This window comes from Hippoglossus hippoglossus, chromosome 5, assembly GCF_009819705.1.
Source record: "Hippoglossus hippoglossus isolate fHipHip1 chromosome 5, fHipHip1.pri, whole genome shotgun sequence".
NCBI classification, from domain to species: domain Eukaryota; kingdom Metazoa; phylum Chordata; class Actinopteri; order Pleuronectiformes; family Pleuronectidae; genus Hippoglossus; species Hippoglossus hippoglossus.
Window position 1 is genome coordinate 13,252,235 of NC_047155.1, and position 16,433 is coordinate 13,268,667.

At 42.5% G+C, this 16,433-nt stretch overlaps 1 protein-coding gene across 1 annotated transcript; it reads right to left on the reverse strand.

Moving 5' to 3' along the window:
• On the reverse strand, nt 1-15,902 carry camk1a (calcium/calmodulin-dependent protein kinase Ia). The gene is made up of 12 exons (XM_034586365.1): nt 15,610-15,902; nt 13,923-14,041; nt 6,813-6,944; nt 5,749-5,823; nt 5,045-5,183; nt 4,846-4,972; nt 4,485-4,560; nt 4,281-4,393; nt 4,099-4,177; nt 3,423-3,510; nt 3,140-3,311; nt 1-2,642 (listed from the first exon to the last, which is right to left on the reverse strand). The coding sequence occupies exons 2-12, from the start codon at nt 14,006-14,008 to the stop codon at nt 2,539-2,541; spliced, it is 1,191 nt and encodes a 396-aa protein (XP_034442256.1). The 5' UTR covers nt 14,009-14,041; nt 15,610-15,902; the 3' UTR covers nt 1-2,538.
• Between the last annotated feature and the right edge of the window lie 531 nt (nt 15,903-16,433).

Sequence of the window (16,433 nt, forward strand, 5' to 3'; positions counted from 1 at the left end):
TGCATAGACAAGGAAGTTTTATTTCATTTCCTGCAATCATATCTCCGTGGGTACAAATCATTGTATTTTCGTACATCTTGTTCAATAACCCATGATGCATTGCATCCATACATTTGTAGCTCAAAACAGCTTTTACAAAAAAGGATATACAATATATACTTATATTTATATATATAATATACATGTGTTTCTTTATGCATTTAGATGTGTTTTTTATGGGTAAAATAAGCATTAAAAAAACAGCCAGGTGGAAACAAATCCCATCTAAGATTCAACACAAGGTCGTTACCAAACAAATGAACCATAGCCAAGTTATCAAAGTCGTCAGTATTGGCTAGCTAACAGTTAACATGAAGCCCTTCACACACAGTTTGCATATTTTCCACAATTACAGTCGTGATTTCCCTCTTTTACTCTACTATGGACCTACACGTGTCAATGACCGATTTGGGGGAATTGGTTTTAATGTCGTCAACAAAACGTCATGGACTGGTTCTCTAATAATACAGTATTATGTCATGGCATACCGTAAAATCAATAATGGTACGATGTGATTGATATAAGGATTGAACTAATTTGAGTTTGTTGTCTCGTCCTTTTTTTTATGTTTTATCTCTTTCAGATTTCTCCATCTGATTTATTTAGAAGAGGAGTCTACAGTAAAACATTCCCACTTCCCTGTATGGCTTTTGTACTGTCGTCCTTTTACTCAGATGGACAGGTGACGTTTCCAGCACCATCATTATAATTATTAGTATTTTTCATGTTTTGTACTGTGGCTGGCACATGTTTTAAATCAGGATATGTGTGATTTGAGAGATACTACAAAAGCAAATGGCAAAAGGTAGAAAGAAATATCTGAGTTAAAAATGAACATAGTACAGGAGACATGTCACTCAGGTAGAGGCTTGACCGTCACAGTCAATGCAAATGATAAGTCCACTGTGCTGTGTTGTACTTAGTCAACAACGTTACTTCTGGTGTTACTCACTTCACATTATATAGCTCAATATTACAGTATTACATCTTTTTTTTTTCTCAATACAACAATAATAATAATCATGTGTGTTTATACTTATTGATCATCATTCATGTAAACATATTAAACCAGGTCATGCAAACATTAGACCAAAACTTCTTCCACTAGAGGTGCACAGCACAGAGCAGGCGGAGCTCCCAGACTGAGATCCCTCTGACTCAGCGCGAGACGGGCCCCAGCCAGAACCACAGACGGCCGGCCGGCTGGATAGTTCCCCACTCGTCAGTGTCAGAACAGGGAGGATGAGCGAGACGTGAACATGATCTGTGTTCTTCCCCACGCACGGTGGATTTTCCGCGTCTTCACAGTTACTCTCCTTTGTCCGGAGAGGAAGGTTAGATTCTCGTCTTTTCACCAACCAACAGGGATCTCAGTTTGAGCCTCTGGTAACGAAACAGCCATAAAACAAAACAAAAAAAAGTCTCCTTTTGGAAGTTCCCCCCCCCGACCCCGACAGAAGCATGCACACACTCCAGGTCAGTCTTCACAAACCCAGTCTGAGCCAGAATATAGAGTCCACACCACTGAGACGCACGTTTACCTCCCCAACCTTCCAGTATCTCCTTTTCCAAAACGGGTTTAAAACAAAGGGAGCAAATACTGAAACACTTAATCATGACGATATGAGAAAAAGAAAAGCGATCAAAAAGAAGTAATGGGCAGGTAGAAGTGGCAGTGACGACATGCCGTGAGACCTATTTTACTGAACAGCTGGACTGGGTGAGTGGCTGGACTGAGTCACATTGACGGGTAAAGTGAATAAAGACATGCAGGAGTAGCTTTCAGCACTCTTTCCCTTTTTTAAAGTGTTCCCCTCTTCTTTGAGCCCTGTCTGGCCAGATATTTGGAGAGCTGACAGTAGTGTGACATGTAGTGTGTGTGTGTGTGTGTGTGTGTGTGTGTGTGGGTGTGGGTGGGTGGGTGGGTGGGTGGGTGGGTGTGGGCCGGATGGATGCAGATGTGCAGTAATTGTGATCAGAGGTAGATGTGACAGATAATGCCAGGACAGAAATAATGGAGATGACTGCCTTTGGGCCACTGCCTCATCTTTGATTAAGACTCCAGAGGTTTTGATGCTTCCTGAAGGTAACATCCAGAGCGACTTGTTGTGATGTGCACGTTGCCCGAGTGACCACTGTCTGCTCTGGCTGCACAAAGGACAACTACATGTTAGGTTGCTATGGAAGGGGGGGGGGGGGGTTATTTTAGGATCATGCAGACAGGCCCTTTTTTTAAATCTAACTCTGTCCATTTGCAGAAGCCTTGCGAACTTTTCAACATCAGTATTTTAACATGGGTGTATCTTGAGTCAGGACGTGTTTGTTTTTTGGACAAAGACTTACAGTGCGTTTCTCCTCATCATAACAGAGACCTGCTCGCTGTGGCCGTACTCGGGTTCGGACACAGCCTGATAACTACTCTGCATTCCTGGCCAGACTGGGCGGGCGGGCTCTGGGCGCTCCGGGGATTACGATGTCAGCGCGACGATGAGGTTGTGCTCAAACGCGACTGGCTGGCCTGCAGCAGTAGGTGCAGCTCCTCAGGCTGTCCCGATCTGTGCTGCCCTCATTGCTTCCACGACGGCCGTCCTCGTAGTGGGACACTGGATGTCAGAGAAAAAACATAGAACATGTGAATTTAAAGCTTTAGTGTCATATTTCCCAGCTAGGGTCTTATTCCTGTACTGGGCCGTAACTTTATTTTTGAAATGTTTGATGTGTCAAACTGGTCAGCTGCCTAGTGGCGCCCAAAAATAAAAATAACCAGGGTGAAATGGTATTTAGCCATTATTAGACCTTTTCGACAAAAAGGTGAACCTGGTCCATCCATCCACCCATTAAACAACCCACCCACCCATCTATCCATCTTATCCATCCATCCACCCATCAATCTATCCATCGACCCACCCACTCACCCATCCATCCATCTTATCCATCTATCCATCGACCCACCCACCCACCCATCCATCCATCTTATCCATCTATCCATCGACCCACCCATCCATCCATTCACCCATCCATGTTCCCTGTTAGTTACTTGACCATACTGTATCTGATTCAAAGCGAGTGTCTGTTTATTCACTGTGAACTGATAACTCACAGCTCTCCTCTTCTCCATTCCCCAAATCCTCCTCCTCCTCCTCCTCCTCTTCCTCTGGGAGCAGATGTCCATGGCAGGGACTGGTGGGAGTAATCTGACTGGGCCCCTCAAGACTTGTGCCCAGCTGCAACTTCCGCATGTGGCGCACCACCGCTGTGGCATTGAACGCTTGCTACATGGACACAGAGAGTGTGTGACAGCCACAAGGAAAACAGCATGGGTGTACAGAATGTGCTGCCAATCTTCAAACTGCTCATTCAGCAGGTTGTGCTGTGACACTGACCTTCCATTTGCTCTTAGCAAAGTTCTTCTTGATCTGAGCGCTGACAGATTCGTGGATATTCTTGTCCAGAGCTGTGTCTCCACAGATCCTGCAAAGACAGCAAACATGAGAGGAGTTACAGCATCGTTGTACATATTATTCATTAATCCTCAACTATTTTTAATATCTGTCCCAATCATTTTTCGAGCAAATACACCAAACATTAGTTCCAGCTTCTTAAATCTAGTTCACACTTTCCTTTTTTTCCAGTTTTGCACTGTTGGACGCAAAATGGAAGATGGGCGTGTGTGTCACCTTTGGCTCTGAGAAATTATAATGTCCTTTTTTTATTTTATAGATAAAAAGATCCATGAGAGAATAATAAACAGATATTTGATATTGTAAATAATCATTAGCTGCAGGACGACTGCTCATTTTTTCTGCAATTAATCAATTCATGTTTTAACTTTTTTAATTTGAAAATTTGTAATATCAAGCACCCAAAGATGACGCAAAGATGAACAATTAACAATGATATTAAAAAAAATGAGAATGTTTGGTATTGTTTCTTGATAAATGTTGATTAAGCTTTTTTTTTTTACTGGTGGTTAATTTCAGTTCATTTGAAATTGTTTTTCTTTTGATCAAAAAATATTGACAAACAGTTTCAGCGCTACACATCTCCTGACTTTCTTACCATGGATGTTGGAGCGCCTGGTCGCATGTATATCTCTTCAAAGAGTCCTTCTCCATCAAGTGACAGATGAAGTCTTTGGCTGCCAACAAAAAAAAAAGTCACGTTATAAATACCTGACCCGCTCTGACGTGTTTGATTTTAAAGCTGGATCTCTTGAAGATATTTGTAGTAAGCCACAGTACCTGAATCTGAGATGTCGTCCCAGTACGGAGAATCAAACTCATACTCTGCTTTCAGAATCTGCTCAAATAGCTTTGCGTCATTTTCATCGTAAAACGGAGGATATCCACATAATCTGCATGGAAGAGTACGAGGACATTTTCAAACTTTTTAAAGAATATGACTTTTCTGTTTTACTTCTGAGGAATGATTGAGTCCGGACTTACAGGATGTAAGAAATAACTCCTATGGACCAGCAATCCACTGCTTTGCTGTACGGCTTCTGAGCGAGCACCTCTGGAGCTGCGAAACACGCATCCAGCACATTCACAGAGCGGAAAACATATGAGCAGCAGCCAGAGTGAATTCAAGTTATCTTGACCTTTCAGTAATACCGTGAGATCTGCCGGGTCATGTTAAACAGGTATGGAGAGCACTTCTGAAACACTTGCAATTGACTCAGTCACGGATGAGAGAGCCTCTCACACAAGGCGGTGAATAAAGAGAGGATATCAGCTGAAACTACAGGGGCTGCTTCTCACATGAAAGAGGGGGGGGGGGGGGGCCCAGGCAAACAAATGCACCTACCCACATATCCAGGAGTGCCGCAGGCTGTGGACATGACGCTGCCCGCTCCCTCGATCTTTGACAGGCCGAAGTCGCTGATCATAATCTTGGAGTCCTCGTCCATGCTGTAATAGAGCAGGTTCTCTGGCTGCAAACACAAGAAGGGAAAGTTTGAAAACTGGAAAACCAAAAAAATTCGGTCTTTCCTGAACGATGGTACCTTCAAGTCTCTGTGGACGATTCCCATATCATGGAGATATTTGACGGCATCTAAGATCTGGTGGATGAGCTGGCTGGCATCTCTCTCAGTGTAGAACCCTTTCTCCACGATCCTGTCGAACAGCTCGCCTCCGGAGACCCTGGCAGGGGGAAAAATCATGGGGGACAAAAGAGGTTAAGAGTTCTGCACCTTTAAAGGTTTTCTCCAGCTTTGATTTTGTATTAATATTTTACTTCCACCAAGGAGGTTATGGTTTAGTCTGTGTGTTTATTTGTGTGTTAGTGGGATTGCACAAAAACTACCCAACCAATTCCCATTAGAATTTGTGGATGGGAGCGATATGACCTAAGGAAGGAGGTATAACATGTTGGTGCAGATCCAGGATTTCTTTAACATTGTGAAATAGAGTGTTTTTCAACATCTTGATCTTGATAAAAAAAAGTGTGTGCAATTTGGTGCATATCCAAATGATTTTTGTTTTTAATCTAGAGACTTTAGTTACCAATTTTGGAATTTTAAGGTAAATTAAATTAAGTGTAACGCTCTCTGTGGAAAGAAATGTGCTTGATATATTGATGCAAATCAATTTTCTGTCATTTAACTAATTCATTAATGAAATCAATTGTAATATACAGTAAAAATATATAAAATGCATTAAATTCAGGCCTTGACTTTGTGTGAGAGAAAGAGCGAGGAGAACTCACAGCTGCATGACAAGATATAGGTGAGATGTACTTTCAAAGATGTCCTCCAGCGTCACGATGTTGGGGTGCTTGATTCTGGGGAAGATGAGTGGACAGAAATCTGCAGTGCATTTCATTTTTTTATGTATCATATTTCTCTAACGCTCACTGTCAAATGGTCACCAGATGGCCTTCTTGTTGCATAATCCAGATTTACAGGGTCTGTTCTGTCTTTCTTTTTTAATTCTGTAAATTGGGATCAACCCTATGCATCTACCCTGTTCCCTGAAAATACAAAACGACAAAGCTTCAGATGGATGATTTGTTAAGAACAACAGTGATTGTTGTCGGCAGCTAGAACTGCTAACAAAGACCGGCTTTGGATATTATAGCTGGGGCCTGAAAGGAGGGCTGTGAAAATTGTCATTCAAAGACCAGATCTGGATGATTTCTTTTAAATGTGCAGTCAAGCGTCTCTCTCTTGGCTCTCGAGTTGAGCTGAGAGCATATGAACTCGCCATCACTTCAGCACGGCAGCAGCTGAGAGAGGCTAATGTGACTTTCATGAGAATGAGCCAGAAACGCTTCTCTCCTGCTTTTTTCCTCAAACTATTTTTCAACTTCCTTGACGTCTCTTGTTCTCAGGACCGTCTCATCTATTTCCAGGAGACTTTAAGCGTTTGGCCAAACTCCATTTCTACCGTCCTTCCATATCTTTAACCGTCCATCATACCCAACCCCCCTCCTCCTCCTCCTCTCGCTCTCTCTCTCTCTCTCCACTTCTCCACCCTCTATGTCTCTTTCTCTTTCTTCAATACACTGCTGCGGGGAATTCCACACCATCTCCGCCTCTGTGTGCTGTTGCCCTGGCAACAGGGACACTAAAAATAGGTCTATCTTCTTTACTCCTGACATTTCCGGTGCACAATCCTACTGTTTCTACTGACACCATGCATTTAGTCACCCATTCAATTGACCCCTTGCATATATATCTTCTGCATCTGCACAGGCATTGTTTGCAAGAGGCCGCGCTGATCCTCCTGCTGGACATGAGGCGACAGCTGAGGCGTTGCGAGAGGCTTCACCTGTGTAGTACTGCGATCTCATTCTCGATGTTGTTCTCTTTGCCCTCCAGTGCTTTCTTGGGGATGCACTTGATGGCCACCAGCCGCTGGGTCCTCTTCTCCTCTGCTAGAACCACCTCAGAGAAAGCTCCGCTAGAACACAGGCAGAGGAAACACACACACACACACACACAAAGGTACATTAGAGAAGGAATGTGAAATGTGTGGGAGTGTGAGGTGAAACGCATAAGAAAGGATGGGGAGAGAGAAGAGACTGCAGGACAAAATAGTGTCAGACAAAAGCAAGAAATAATGAGAAATCCCCAGTGACAGGTTGTCAGTGCAATGTCATCTTTGGTTGATTGCAACAATGTCTTAAAAATCTCCTAGTACACTACACGCAACCACCTTTCTGCGTGTCTGTGTGTGTGTGTGTGTGTGTGTGTGTGTGTGTGTGTGTGTGTGTGTGTGTGTGTGTGTGTGTGTGTGTGTGTGTGTGTGTGTGTGTGTGTGTGTGTGTGTAGATGAATAATTGAATATGGTGACATAACGGAGAGGTTTTGGGAACTGAGATAAGGCTCAGGAGGTGAAGCCACAGTCACAGTGAGACATTTAGAGGAAGAGCATTTGCTTTATAAAAAAAGAAAAACCCCAAACTATTTTTAATCCATTCAATAATAGATGCAGTAAAATGTAGTGTGGCTTTTTCTGGAGACTAGACTGCATTATGGATTATGGTCTGGTGGCGATGACAGCGAGAAAAGTGTGTATTTACACAGTCTCCCCACAGGGGCGTGGGAGGGGGCGCAGGAGGAGGCCTGAACGCACAAACATTGTCAGCAACCGCAGGGATCCTTTACATGTATGGGAAGCAGCGCTGTCACACGACGGATGTCCTCTTTTTCGTTCGTCTCCCTCATGACCGTGTGAGCAAAAGTCACTGAAGTCTGCAGCCCAAATAAAAGCCTGCAGACTTAACTGTGCTGTTACCAGTAGCAACCATGCGATAAGAAGGCAAACATCTCTCACTTCTCCCTGTTTACTCTGCTTCTTGTGGTTAGTGAAAACCTGACCGTCTCAGCTTTGTGAACCTTTTTTCCCCGTTATTATGTCACATTTAATGCCCTGTGTCAATCCTTGAGACGGCGTTGTACCACGGCCATGTTGTGCTCAACGAACCAGAGACATTTGAATGCTAGCGAAGCAGATGCACAAGAGGAGGAGTGTGGATTCTCTTACACATCTCTGGTTTCCTACGATAATAATAATCTCAAAGCAACATCACATAAAGCTCCAGTTCCCTTCGACCCATAAAAGCATTTTAATATGTTTAGGTCCGCAGCTCCTGCAGCCAGGGTCTCAGCGCAAAAATCAGTTTTTGTCTTATTGGCTGTTTAAAATCAGAAGCTGAGACCAGGACTGAGATCTATCTGTTGTCCGTTGAAACAAACCAAATTATAGGACAAGAAGAATTGTGTCAGGTTCACTTGATCTGACACTGCCTCTGAGATATGTTGTAATGAGGGCTATAGATTCTGTGTTGCTTTCAAGCTGTGGTGGCGAAATGGCTCTAGAAATAAAGATATGTATTAGATGGATTGATACTACAACACTTTTATTACCTCAGCCAAAGAAGTTACGTTTTCATCTTTGTTCGTCTGCAAGAATATGCAAAAACTACACAATGATTATAACAAAACTTGATGGAAGAAGTATGGATCAAGGAACAACCCATAGAATTTTGGTGGTGCCTTTCTTTAAAATTTCATTGATTTATCAGAATAATAATTCATGGATCTTGATGAAAACACCAGGCATGTTAGAGGACTGATATTTAGAAGTGAATTTAGGTTTTTCATTTGTGGTTCCATAAGGGGACTGTTGGTCCTTGTTAGAGTTACGTACTCTCCTGAGTACAATTCTAATACTAGGCTACTTCTAAACGGGAAAAAAACACATCAGAAGAAATTATTTTTTTAATGACTGTGCGCATGAGCTAGAATGACAGGTGTAAATATGCCTGCATCATTTCACCTGATATTTTTGACTCACAGAATGACTTAGAGCAAATGAAAGAGCCGGCAGATGCACACAGATGCACACACATGCACACACACACACTCATGCACACACGCTTTTGTACTGTTGCCGTGAGACACATTGTAATTAACCATCCAGTTGCTCATTTCTCCTTGGAGACTTGGCAGGGGAGGACTCTCAGGGTTTGGGAGCAGAGGAAGGAGAACGAGAGGAAGCTAGTGTAGCTGTTTGGTTTTCTGAAGCGCTAATGTGGAAAACTCTGACGTGGTTATTTGCTTCTGTCCAATTTTGCAGACCTCAGTTTCTTCAGTCTAAGATTCAAACACACCATTTCTTTTATTCCCTTATTTAGACCACTGACATCTTGACACATGATTAGATCTATTTTATTCCAGGACATAATTCTGGCAAACACACGTTAACTTGCTGCTATCGAATTAAAATGAATAAGTTTCATGTGAGTCACTGGTCTCAAGACTCATAGCTGACGCATCTGTCAGCTCGGCTGTTTTTATATGATCGAGACTGTCACAGAACAGCTGACATATTCTCATAGATAGATAGATAGATAGATAGATAGATAGATGGATGGATGGATGGATGGATGGATGGATGGATAGATAGATAGATAGATAGATAGATAGATAGATAGATAGATAGATAGATAGATAGATAGATAGATAGATAGATAGATAGATAGATAGATAGATAGATAGATAGATAGATAAATGGATGGATGGCTGGGTTGATGGATGGATATCACACACACACACACTCACAGAGGGAGAGAGTTGTTGAAATCACTGAAATCCCATCTGTCCATATGAGCAAATATTTATTCACACATTCTCATGTCGCCATCATCTCTCACTACTATGATACACTATGATCGTTGTGCTCTTATTTGAGTATTCTGTGTTTTCAGGAACTCTGAATCTATCTTTATGAATGAAGACATTTGATGATGAATAAATACATGATGGGCCACACGTAAACTACTAGGGCTGCTTTTTGTAAATCTATTGATTCAGTTAAAGTTGCACCATTAAACAAATGTCTGATCTAATTTGAATCCCTGCGTGGCTCGGGCCTTTCTGTGTGGAGCCTCTTCCCTGTGACCATGGATGGGAGGACTTGACATGCAGATTGGGGTTAGGTTAAGTGGAGACTGTAGATTGTGTGTGGATATGAATGTGAGTGTGAATAGTTGTTTGTCTCTGTATGCGACCTGTCCAGGGTGGACCCTGCCTCTCAGGGGCCCAGTGTCAGCTGGGATTGGCTCCAGCCCCCTACATGACCCTGAAAGAAGAAGCGGTATAGACAATGGACAGTTGCTAGCACTGCAACAGCAATCGACTATACAAACAAATTCACTGCAATTGCCAATCATGTGTAAATGTAGGTATGACTTTCTGTTATTTATGTACAGTGTGTATTTTTCAGCCTATCCGTGCGAATTTAGAGCAATCGTGCTAACCTAGCTGATGTTATTGTCATTTAGCAGAAGGTTATTAGCTTAATGCTTTTAAATGTGAACGATGTTATCTTTTTTTCTTTGAAATGTAATTTAAAATCTTCCCAATCTGACATTGAAACTAGGCTAAGGTTAATCTTATGAACAGCTGGTGTGACGGTGCAGCTCGTACACCAGTTGTACAACACGATCAAGAGTGTGATGACCGCTCACAGTGATGGATGTTTTTGCTGCAATGGAAAATATTATTCATAGTATTCAGGTTTTGATTTTATTTTTAGCGAGATGCGCTATCAATCAAGCCGAGTCGGCCCCATTGGACCTGTTGTGAACAGCTCGGCCCATCCATCAGTCGATCGATCTCACCTGATGGAAGTGCTCACTTCAACCCCAACGTGCCTCCAAGTCCAAAAAAAGCTCTCTCGTTTTAGCCTAATCCATTTTGTGTGTGTGCTTGTTCTGTATCTGTGTGTTTGACAGGGAGACAGAGAGAGAACGGGAAGAGTGGATACTGTATAATCCCATTCCAACCCATCTCCACCTCTCACTATAGGAGAATTAACATATAAAAAAGCTTGAGACTGGACCGTAATTGTACAAACTGTATGTTGTCCATGCACTCCGCTGAAGTCATGTGCAGGTCAATCCTCTTAACTTCTTGACTTTTCTCTATAAACAATAAACCAACCTGCGCAAGTGCTTTCCATCTGTGTTTGGTTCTGCACGGTCACAATGTTTATTCCACCCACCTGGACCCAAGTAGATGTTAAAACAGGCCCGCTCCATATTTGACATCTTAGATCTTTTTCAACTTGAATTCTTGCACCAAAGATCTACTGTATGTTTTAAAACCATCCGTTCAACCATAAGCAGTTTAATATTGAATCCAATAGCACTGGGGCCACATTCAAGAGCTGCTAATATACCGCTGCTTCTTCAGCAACACGCAAAAGAAGTTCTTTTACTGCTGAGTCGTGATCTGAAATGGTTTGTTAACTGGCCCAATGCTCTTCATCTCTGTGAGACTCACTCAGATATGTCCATCCACAGAACTCGTAAACTGAACTAATGTCTATATTCATCAATATAACGACTCTGAACAAACCCTTAAAGAACATGGAAACAACCAACCCTGGACAAAGGAGTATTCTCTCAAAGTCATTTCAATGTACATTTAATGAAACTGCACTGTGAATACGTCATGTCGACTTGTTACAGAAGCTAACACTTTGACTACTTTCACCAATAACACAGAGCAGCTGCTGCTCCACTGTCTCTTACTTCTGGGTTTCGTCATCAAAAACTCTTCAGGTCACGTTTAGAAAAACATGAGTTACCCAGAATCTCCTCATGGTCATTAACCAAAATGTTTCCATGACTCCAAAGTGACAATTAAAGGTTCAGTGTGTATGTTTTAGGTGAAATGGATCTATTGGCAGAAATTGAATATAAAATAATCTTTGTGATTTTTTTCCCTTGTGTGTTTCATCTAAATTGTACAAATGTTTCTTTCTTTACCCTCAGCTAACTCCATGGCCCAAACAGTGAACACATTGAGATTGAGGCAGATCTGAATACAATATTTCAACACAAATCAATTAACTTCACACTCTGAGTTCCTGGATAAAGCTCCTCTGTAATCTTCTCTCCGAGCATAAGGAGCTTTCCGTCAACACATTAATTCTGCCCTCAGTCAGGTCCAGCTATACTGATAGAGGGGGGTGGAAAACTATTACAACAGCTTTTTCTCTCTATTTTCTTCTTTTTTTTTCCTGAAATGAGAACATACTATCCTGGCAATTCTCTCCTTCAATCCTTTGTTATATAATCCTTAGTATCATCCCTAAAAATTACAATCACTGTTTTTAAGTTCCTGTGAAGTCTCGGTGGAATCTCGACAGAAGTTATCAGCGCTCGGCAGCAGTCGTGAGTCCTCCAATATGCAGTCTGCGAGTCAGAGTGCACGGAACGCAGCATGTTCAGCTCTGAGACACAATCTGAGACGTCCTCACACAGCACCGAACATACACAGCCTCATCATCTACCCACTGTTCGCTCGCTGTCTTGGATGTGGCCCAGAGTTCTGCTGCCATTAATATCTGATCGTGTGCAGCCTCTCTGGGGTAGCAGGTGTCATTCCAAGAATGAGGAAAACAACCACACTCCATATGGCACACTGGTGGCATCACAGGTGAACATGTGCTAGGTCACTTGTACTCAGTTTGGGGGTGGTGGCGAGTTGGCCCCTGACCATCTGCACTCAGTCCTCTTCCCTGGAGTTCGCAGTCATAGGTCTGTGTGCATCCAGCCGTCGCCATCAGCTGCTTGAAGATTCATTTAGCAGTTTATTACAAAATTGTGGTATATTAAATCCCCAAAATCCATCCATCCATTATCTAAACCGCTCATCCTGTGAAGGACGCAGTGAATCTAAATAATGTGAATGTAAATATGATCTATTGGATTCCAGACTAAAGTCTAGTCTTTAATAAAATGTAATCAGGATTAACAGTAAGGGCCACAGGAAATATAAGCTGCCACCAGATTCCCCATGGGCGGATTGAACTTGAGCTTCAGCGACACTGAAACCAGCAGTTGCACGTTTTCTATCATCATAAGTCAAAAGTTTTCTCTTGATTATCTGTGACCTCCATGTCACTAGTCCATCATCAAATAATCAAATAAAGGTGATTTCCAGATTCAGTGAGAGGGGATAGAGAGAGAAAGAGATGCTCAACACTATAGTGCTAAGAAAATAATTATATTTAGTCACTCACAAGAAAATTGGCTAAAAGGATCTGCCTTCAGTTGATCAAGTCTATTCAGATCAGTTCATTTTAGTTTATAAAATCTTCACAAATATTAATGTAATGTCCAAAGAAGAAAGAAAATCTATAGTGCAAGTGACCGCAAACACTTTCTCCATCTCCCTGCTACGATGTCTTCTTAAACTCTCGGTCAATGGCAATCAGGGTAAAAGCCAATCAGCAGATAATGTTATGATGCTGCCATTTACTTTGCATTGACTTTGACCAGACAATCCATAACACTTAACTGCAATCCCTTTAAAATAGTTTTGTATTTCTTAGAGGAAACTCGAGCAGGGAAGACTGGGGAGTGTGGGGGCAGCATCCGACAGAGAACAGTGTCCAGACTGAAGTTCTGCAGCCTGGCAGCATGTGGCGATGAGTGATGGGCCCGTTTTGACCCCTTGGTTTTTATCAGCGCTATGTAAATGATGTACTGCTGGCAAGACGACACATGGCAGCTTCACTTTTTGGCCTCAAAAATTCAGAAACCAACCAGCTCCCAGTTGGTTTGGTTCTGTGGTAATGTAATTTATACATCATGTAAATTATGAGTATAAGAAAATATAGGATTGATCAAAAACAGTCCTCTTTAAAAATATCTTCTAAAATAGGGCCAACAGACAAACCCACGTTTAAGGTTCAGTTCAAACCACACAGACCTCAGTCCAAAACACCTTTGCTGAAATATTGTCCCACTATTCAGTGTACCAGCTGACACACAGTTAAACTGGTCTGGGGGCGAACGGTACCATAGCCTACTTGGTAATCCGGCCTCATCCTGGTGCCACACGTACAGTATGAACTTACGTTCCCAGTACTTCTTTGAAGTCATAGTGTTCTTTGATGTCTGATGTCTTCTTCTTCCATCCATTTCCATCCTCTCCAAGAGGCATCCTACAACGCTGATCGGATTCGCCACACTACAGCTACAGGGAGAAAAGCAGAGAAGAAAAAATACATTTTATTGACCCACAGTTTGCACAATTAAGCTTAAAGCACCACTCAAATAAATATATTTTGATCTGGACAATGGCTGGATGAACTGAATGGAGCATTTTTTTTATTGAAAGAAACATTGGCTCAGGAGGTGGGTTGTCCACTAACCGGAGGATTGGTGGTTTGATACCAGGCTTATGCAATATGACACATGATGACGTCCATGGGCAAGATACTGAACCCGAAAATTGCGTTAAAGTGCAGCATATAGTAGCTCTGTATAAAATGTGTGTGGGAATGGGTGAATTTGGCTTGAAGCACCTTTAAATGTAGAGAAGCAGTATATGAATACAATACATTCACCATTTAAAGACAAAATTCCCCTCAGGACAACACAGCGTCTCATCATAGTGAGTTTTTTAAGCACATTCTGACAAACATCACTCTAGCAACACGATGGAGAAATAACAGACACACAACCTCAGTTGAAATACTAGCACACAATGGCTCCAGCACTGTTTAGTGTATTTCATTGAGGGTATTCGGGCTGCGAGCGGGCAGTGCGCCTCTGCAACAGTTCAATCGATCCGGTACAGTTTGGCAGGCCGATGTGACTGTTGCCTTCAGTCATTAAATAAACCAATGATTTTTCTGATCAAGTGCTGTGTGTGTTGCAGCATCTCGTGCTCGCGTGGTTCAAAACCACCAAAGTAAAAAACCTGAAGCAGTGGAGGGGCCTCGAGCTGCAGGTTCATATTAGGTGGTTGCTCCTGAGAGACATGAAGGGTAAATTAGAAGGATAACTTTTAAAAAAGGCAGAGCAGAAACATTGAATAAGCCAAAAAAATATATGCTTGCACCCTGATATTAGGATATTAAACTACAGTGCAAGGGGGACTACTCGCTTCTTTGCTGACATTGTCTTGCACAATGAGTATCAACGAATAGCAGCTTGAAAGTAGGACAAACAGTGCAGCAGAGACAAGAAGAGGGACCATGCCTACCGTCGCAAAAACAAACGCATGGTCAGTGGAGGCAGATACCAGCTGGGGGGGTGGGGGGGTGGGGGGGACTCGTGCTATATTTAACATCTGAAGCTCTACAGATTCATGGCTTCTCCGAAGAAAGACAAATAATCTGCACATACAACACTGGCGCAAACCGTATTCCTCATCTGATGACCTGCTCTGCGTAAAGGCTGCAGGGCGTGAATGACAAATCTGGAGGATGAATGGGAATTTGAAAAAAAAACGGTTTTGCTGGTGCAATATGTCTGCAATACTGAAATCTGTTTGTTTTTCATCGTAGTGGTGATGGTGCATGTAAAAGCTGCGGGAGAAAGAAGAAGGCGTTGTGGGTGTGCGAGCCGGATCCTGCGCTGCGGCGCTCAGCTCAAGGGTATATGGCAGTCGGATGAAATGAAGGCAGCATCCTTTAGGTTTGGATCCGGATGGCTGCACACATGCGACACGGGCGCGCACCAAGTTTGATTGCTTAAAGGAAAACAATACTTGCAAGTAAACGGAGATGTAATTGGGGGGAAAAAATATCCACCTACCTAAATGGCGATCTGCAGCTGCGATGCGCGTCTCCTTCCCTGTGGGAGCGATGTGGATGCTGAGCTTGTGCGCAGCGCTCAGACTTTCTCCTGACGTCAAGAGAAACCAGTCGTCTGTGGACGTAGTGCAGCATAAAATCACCCTGTGTTCTCTCTGCACAACGTGATCTGAGATTCACCTCATGATGCTCGAGCTGTTACATGTGCACGGCTCCTCTGTACATCTGCCTGTTTCCCCTCTGTCAGTGAGTGTCAGTGCTCCTGCAGGGAATTTCGGGCCCCTTCCAAACAGGAATGACAGCACCGGCAAGGGACACACATGCAGTGTTTAATATGAAAATTAAAGCAGATAGTTGAATTGTACCTATAGTGTAAGTAGTCAACCTTTTAAACCAACAGGCCTTAAGAAAAACACTTTCAGGGTGTTACATCTGTGCCCCACACTCCCACATGTCCACCCTCATATGACAATAGGACAACCTGCTACTGAGGATGAAAAGAATACTTTGAACAGCTAATAATATAAATTAATTCATATAACACCAAAAATTGGCCTAAATATGAACCACAAACTGGATTCAATATCTCTCTGATACCTTTACCTTGTTAAATAATAACCACAATTAAAATTATACATTTTAAACTGGGCTATTTGCAATGCTTTTACGTCATTTCTGATATTGTGTCCACCCTTTATGTGAGGGTAGCTCTGCTGTCCGTAAACGATGAATACCAAGGTGTGATCACATAGAAAACAATGCCACTCCTTGACTTCTGAATAAAGCAAATAAAGTTCACAGCTGTGGTCTTTATTTTGAAAAAAC

Bases quoted from the DNA above. Each gene is read 5' to 3' on its own strand.
- camk1a (XM_034586365.1), bottom strand. From the start codon at position 14,008: ATGCCTCTTGGAGAGGATGGAAATGGATGGAAGAAGAAGACATCAGAC. The intron at 5,824-6,812 runs GTGAAGCCTCTC...CATCTTCCCCAG, and splicing joins GAGATCGCAGTACTACACAG to AATCAAGCACCCCAACATCG. The intron at 2,643-3,139 runs GTGAGTTATCAG...TCTGACATCCAG, and splicing joins GAATGGAGAAGAGGAGAGCT to TGTCCCACTACGAGGACGGC.